The sequence below is a fragment of the Rhamphochromis sp. 'chilingali' genome (genome assembly GCF_963969265.1).
Source record: "Rhamphochromis sp. 'chilingali' genome assembly, chromosome: 11".
Classification (NCBI taxonomy): Eukaryota; Metazoa; Chordata; class Actinopteri; order Cichliformes; family Cichlidae; genus Rhamphochromis; species Rhamphochromis sp. 'chilingali'.
The window spans coordinates 20,344,698-20,350,697 of record NC_137938.1 but is presented as its reverse complement, the minus strand read 5'-3'; the positions used below and the strand labels follow the sequence as shown (position 1 = coordinate 20,350,697).

Genomic DNA, 6,000 nt, shown 5'->3' with positions numbered 1-6,000 from the left:
CTAGTGATGTCTGTGTTCCAGACTTCAGGCTGTGATTGACTGCAAAGGATTTGCAACCAAGTATTAAAAAGTGAAAGTTTGATTTATGGTTCTTATTCTATCCCATTACTTTTGGTCCCTTAACAAGTGGGAGGCACATATGGAAACTGTTGTAATTCCTACACTGTTCACCTGATTTGGATGTAAATAGCCTCAAATAAAAGCTGACAGCCTGCAGTTAAAGCACATCTTGTTTGTTTCATTTGGAAACTTGAGCATATCCAAGTGTTGGAGTCACTCCATTGGCTCCAGTTCAATACAGAATTACCTTTAAAATCCCTCTTATAGTTTATATTGCGGTCGGGTCATCAGATGTAGATCTTGTAACTAGTCCCAGAATTAGATCCAAGTGTGCTGAAAGTGCTTTCAATTACAGTAGTCCCATTCTTTGGAACAAGCTACCTGCTGACCTGAGGTCAAGTACATAAAAAAACAAAACAAACAAACAAAAAAAAAAATCCCAGACTCAATCGTGCTCTCACAGGCCTTCACTTAACACCTGTGTGTGCATGTGCAAATTAATTACATCATTAAAATGTAATTTCCAAACATGTTTCACATGTTTAAAGTGGGTTCATCAGTCAAGTCAAAGTAAATCACAGGGCAATGGACTAACCTTACATGTGGAAATCAGAGTACAAAGAAAATCCACAGCCTGAAGTTTCGGTAGCTTTCGCTACCGATAGGGGGAGCTCTATATTTTCCCCCCCACAATCACGACCTTAAAGCCAACAAAAATGCATTAAAAGCCAATCAAAACCGAGGACATGAAACACTTCCTGTTTTTAGCGCTGTAAACTCGTGGATAGCTGTTTCCGTAATACTGTAATGTTATGCAGGTGAAGACCATGAATTTACTCTGTCACTCGCGGAAAGTGCTGTCCTCGGTGTTGAGAAGTAGTGTTTTACTAAAGCCAACAGAGGCTTTTGGAAGCATTTGTTCAATCTCCAAAGCTCGGTGCATTAGCCTGTCTGTGCCTCAACATTTTACAGCAAATCTGACCTCATGTCAACACTCGCATCACACAGCGTTCTTCACCGGGCACTTTGACATAAAAAGATGTTATTCGGAAAGCGAAGAGAGCCGAAATTCAGAGAGTAATGGCGTGATTGAAGATGATTCACATGAACTGGACGATAATAGCAGAGAAAACAGCTCCTTAAGTCGCAGTAAGTACTTAGAGCGTGATAGAGGTTTCAAGAGCAGTCGCTTACTTGCTTTATCATGTGTAATATAATTGAATTTCTTGACGTTTCACGGTTACGCGACATTTGGTCTTGAAAGTGTGATACCTGAAAAGTTTTTATGGTGCATCTTCAGGTTGTGAGGTGGAAGCACAAAAACAAAGTCCTGCTTCTTATTTCTGACAAAACTGCCAATATGACGGCAGATGCCTAAATTCTTGCTTAATATGCTTATTATTTGTGCCAGTAATTAATTGGCAGGTAATAGTAAACACTGGGATTTCATGAAGGATGAAAGAATGTAAATATCTACTACTTACAGATAAAACAAAGGAAAATAGACAGTTGGGATACTTAAAAAGATGATTCATACGGTTTAGATGGTTCACATCAAGTGTGTGCAGTTTCATTAAAAACAATTAAACTCTAATAAAAATATTAAATATTTTTAAATCTGACATGATTGTGCATTAAATATAAAACTTTTTGTCATTTATGCTGTTGTTTTTCATTTAAGCCAAATAAGCATCAGATGTGTGTCATTTACTGTTATGGACACTACAGCATGCAACAGGCTGCACAAAACTGCAGCCTGTTGATCATGTCCACAGGATATGCAGAATTTATAAATAAAAAAGTAATGTAATGTTTATATTTGCTGATGTATTACTCAGGTTGTGTAATGTTACAGACACTGCAGAATTTGTCTGGCAAAGTCCACACCTTCACATATTGACAAGAGGAAGTAATGAAGAAAAATAATTAGTCACAGAAGTATAGAATTACACATGTAACACTTAAAAAAATTGGTATTAAAGGACATGCAAATGTGCTAGATCATAATTTGGAGGGTATTTGCATTTGTATATCAAATAAACAACCTTTGATTATATCTCATTTCTTTTTATTCAATGATTTCAATCAACACCTGTGTAAACGTTCTCACCAGGACCAACTCTGTATAAAATTACTAGAAAATACTTCTTAGTTACATGGATGAATGCAGTTTTGTCATTTCATTGTGGGTGACTCATGTTCAAAGTACCAGTATGTTTCTGTAAAATGTCTTTTTCCAAACTGCCTTGCAGTGACTCAAAGAAAGTAGGACCCCTGTGCTGCTTACATGCTCGTACTGCTTTACCATTTTCTTTTCTTTTTGTCAAGGATCCTTGGAGACTTTCAGTCTTGATGTGCTGGTGTCTCTTCTGCGTCAGGAAAATGCAGTAGACCTCTGTGTGATTAAAGTACCAGAGCAAATCAAATACGCTGAGTACTTCATTGTCGTCAGCGGTGTGTCACCAAGGCACTTGCGCGCAATGGCACTTTATGCCATTAAAGTGGTAACTTACCTCTGTTTATTCTTTGTTACATGCTAAATATATTTGTTCTTTAAACTCATACAAAGGATGCTTTTACTTCAGTACAAGTTTCTGAAGAAAGATGAAGATCCAAATGTCAAGATTGAAGGGAAAGATGCAGAAGATTGGATGTGTATTGACTTTGGTATGTATATCCTTATTATTTGTTTAACAATTCCTATCCACTAAATTAACCATCTATAAAAGTTACAAGTATTTGTTTTTCTGTGTCTCAGGTAATATGGTTGTTCATTTCATGCTGCCAGAGACTAGAGAAGTGTATGAACTCGAAAAACTTTGGACTCTCCGCAGCTACGATGAGCAGCTGAAGAGTATCCCAACTGAAACACTCCCAGAGGATTTCATATTTGATGTTGAAGTTACAAAGTGAAAACATCTAAGGCTAAATAATAAGATGTGCCCAGACTGAACTACTTTGAGTTTTGGATACATTCTTTACAGTCAAAACCAAATCTGTTGGATTTCCAAAAGTACTTTAAGTGACAGAAATGCTGAAGCCCAACTTACCAGTATATACTGATCTCAGATATATTAACTGTACTATCTACATTATATCTCATCTAATGAGCATAATATCCCATGGCAAGACATCCATCTGTCTGCAGTTCACAAGAATTGTTACTCCATCTACTACTGGGCAGGTTTTAATAAAACTTGCACACAATGAAAATATACTCCAAATTGTTCTCAAGGTTGCATTTTGCCAGATGAGCTACTATCTGAAGTCTTTAATGGAACATAAAGAAAAAAAAAATACATGCTTTTGGCTATTTAGAAATTGTGGCATCACATAACTTGTCCAACGAAGTATGGACAATAGAAAGTACGATGCTATAACATCAAATATGCAGAAACAACAAATTGTGTAGACTTATGCACGGTGCCTTACACTTTGTTATGACATACACACCACTCGGACATAGGCTCTTGCAAATTTGCAGATATAGAAAGCATGTTACTGAGCCATCACATCATTTTTCTGCAGGGGTCATCCCAGCATTTACAATGATAGTGATTTATCTGTGATAGGCTAATGTATACTTGTATACTGGTCAGCCTTCAGTATTTTTCTTTAGATAAATAATCCAGAAACCCAACACCTTTTGTGTTTAAAATTGACAACCTCTAATGATTCTGTTAATTTTTCGTACTGTTTGACATCACTGGTACGGTGATATGGTGTTTGTAAAATGCTAAAATGACTCATGAGTTTGCAGATAAAATGTATGTTTTATCCTGTTTAGATTGTTGAAGTAAATTATTTTTTCTTACATTTCAGACGTGTTGATTGATGATTAATATGGTGTCGAGGTGAGGACAAAGAAGAGGCAGACGTTGCTGTCGAGCAGACGAAATGCATAGGTTCAGTGTTGATTCAGTCTCCCCAGGTGTGAATATACTTATTCACAAGCACCTGCAACTGTGTCTGAAGAGCAAGAGCCTTTTAATATTTAAACCTGACAGCAGCAAAGCAGTATTCACATTTGCAGGTATAATTTAAAAAATAGTCTGTATTTAAAATATATTCAAGTCTCAGAAACACATTTTCTGCAAAATTCAAGCAAGAATAAATAAATAAGAGAAAGAAGAATATAGAGTCACTAAAACAAGTCATTTAAGATGATGTTTTCAACCAAATCCATCTGAGTGCTTTGTTTCGGAAAAAAATTGTTGCCCAGGCCATTATTCGTTACACGCATTCACTCAGCACTTACAAGATAATAAGACAATAAAAGACTCAAAAGTAAGTGTATCCAACACCTAGGTTGATTAGGACATGGACAGATTAAGAGTTTCTGTCTTTTTTCATGGTTTCTGACATCAATATCACATTAAAAAACAGACTGATAAATAGATTTTTGGACCTTTTTGACATTTAAAGAATACGGAGCCTGAGGGTAGAAACTAAGCCAAAACATACACAAACACTGATACAACTCGCACTATATCCCCATAACTTTCTTGCATGCAAGCATTACGCTTCATTGACTTATTGTCAGGACATTAGCTAAATGTGAAAATGTAATGAGGCAGGAGATGCCTGCACAGAGCCGACTGGACCTGGTGTTTGAATGCTTTTAACTTGTGGTCGTGCTGCTTGCACATGAATGGAAAATGAAGAATGAGTCAGACTAATGTTTAAAAACAGATGGGGAAGCAGTGAATTTGGACATCTTCATGCAACATAGTCTCTGGTTTCCAGTACACTCCCAATATAAACCCACTGAGATGAAAGTTAGACTTTGTTGATCACACTTACTTATTCAGTAGTTTAAATTAAAAAATAAGACTATCAAGTAATTATTTTTAATATTATTTGTCTTTATTGTAATATAGTAATTTATTTTTTTAAACTAGCTTATTTCTATTTTTTTTTTTTTTTTTTTAAAGGCTCTGGGGGAAAATTGCAGTTTGAAAAATCTTTTTTTGTTCCACTCAAATTTTGAGTGGATAATGTTCTCATTATCTATCAGAATCAGAATCAGAATACTTTATTGATCCCTGGGGGAAATTATTTTTTGTTACAGTGCTCCATTTTAAACCAACATTAAGACAAGACAGACAATACGCTAACTAAGAATAGTACAATATATACATATATATACATACATACATACATAAGTCACTTATAAATAAATATTTGGAAAAGAAACATGTGTAGTTGTAGCAGCAAACAGTGTGTTAAGTGGATGCGTTGTACAGGGAGATGGCCACAGGCAGGAATGATTTCCTGTGTCGTTCAGTGGTGCTTTTCGGTAATCTCAGTCTCTCACTGAACGAGCTCCTGTGACTGACCAACATGTCATGGAGTGGGTGGGAGGTGTTATCCAACATTGTCTTTATCTTGGACAGCATCCGCCTCTCCGACACCACCTTGAGGGAGTCCAGCTCCATCCCCACAACATTGCTGGCCTTACGGATCAGTTTATTAAGTCTGTTGGCATCTGCGACCCTCAGCCTGCTCCCCCAGCATGCAACAGCATAGAGGATCGCACTGGCCACCACAGACTCATAGAAAATCCTCAGCATTTTCTGGCAGATGTTGAAGGACCTCAGTCGCCTCAAAAAATAGAGACGACTCTGGCCCTTCCTGTAAAGTGCTGTGGTGTTTTTAGCCCAGTCCAGTTTATTGTCAATGTGTACTCCAAGGTATTTATAGTCCTCCACAATGTCAACACTGACCCCCTGGATTGAAACAGGGGTCAAGTGTTTCCTGGTCTTCCTGAAGTCCACGATCAGTTCCTTGGTCTTTGCCACGTTGAGCTGCAGATGATTCTGCTCACACCACGTGACAAAGGAGTCGACCACAGCCCGGTACTCTGTCTCATCATCCCTGCTGATGCATCCAACCACCGCAGAGTCATCAGAAAACTTCTGAAGATGGCAGGTCTCTGTG

General features: G+C 37.4%; 1 protein-coding gene across 1 annotated transcript; it reads left to right on the top strand.

The window, feature by feature from the left end:
• Positions 1-240: 240 nt before the first annotated feature.
• On the top strand, positions 241-3,876 carry malsu1 (mitochondrial assembly of ribosomal large subunit 1). Its single transcript, XM_080896480.1, has 4 exons — positions 241-1,209; positions 2,389-2,564; positions 2,646-2,727; positions 2,819-3,876. The coding sequence occupies exons 1-4, from the start codon at positions 873-875 to the stop codon at positions 2,971-2,973; spliced, it is 750 nt and encodes a 249-aa protein (XP_080752606.1). The 5' UTR covers positions 241-872; the 3' UTR covers positions 2,974-3,876.
• The last annotated feature ends 2,124 nt before the right edge of the window (positions 3,877-6,000 follow it).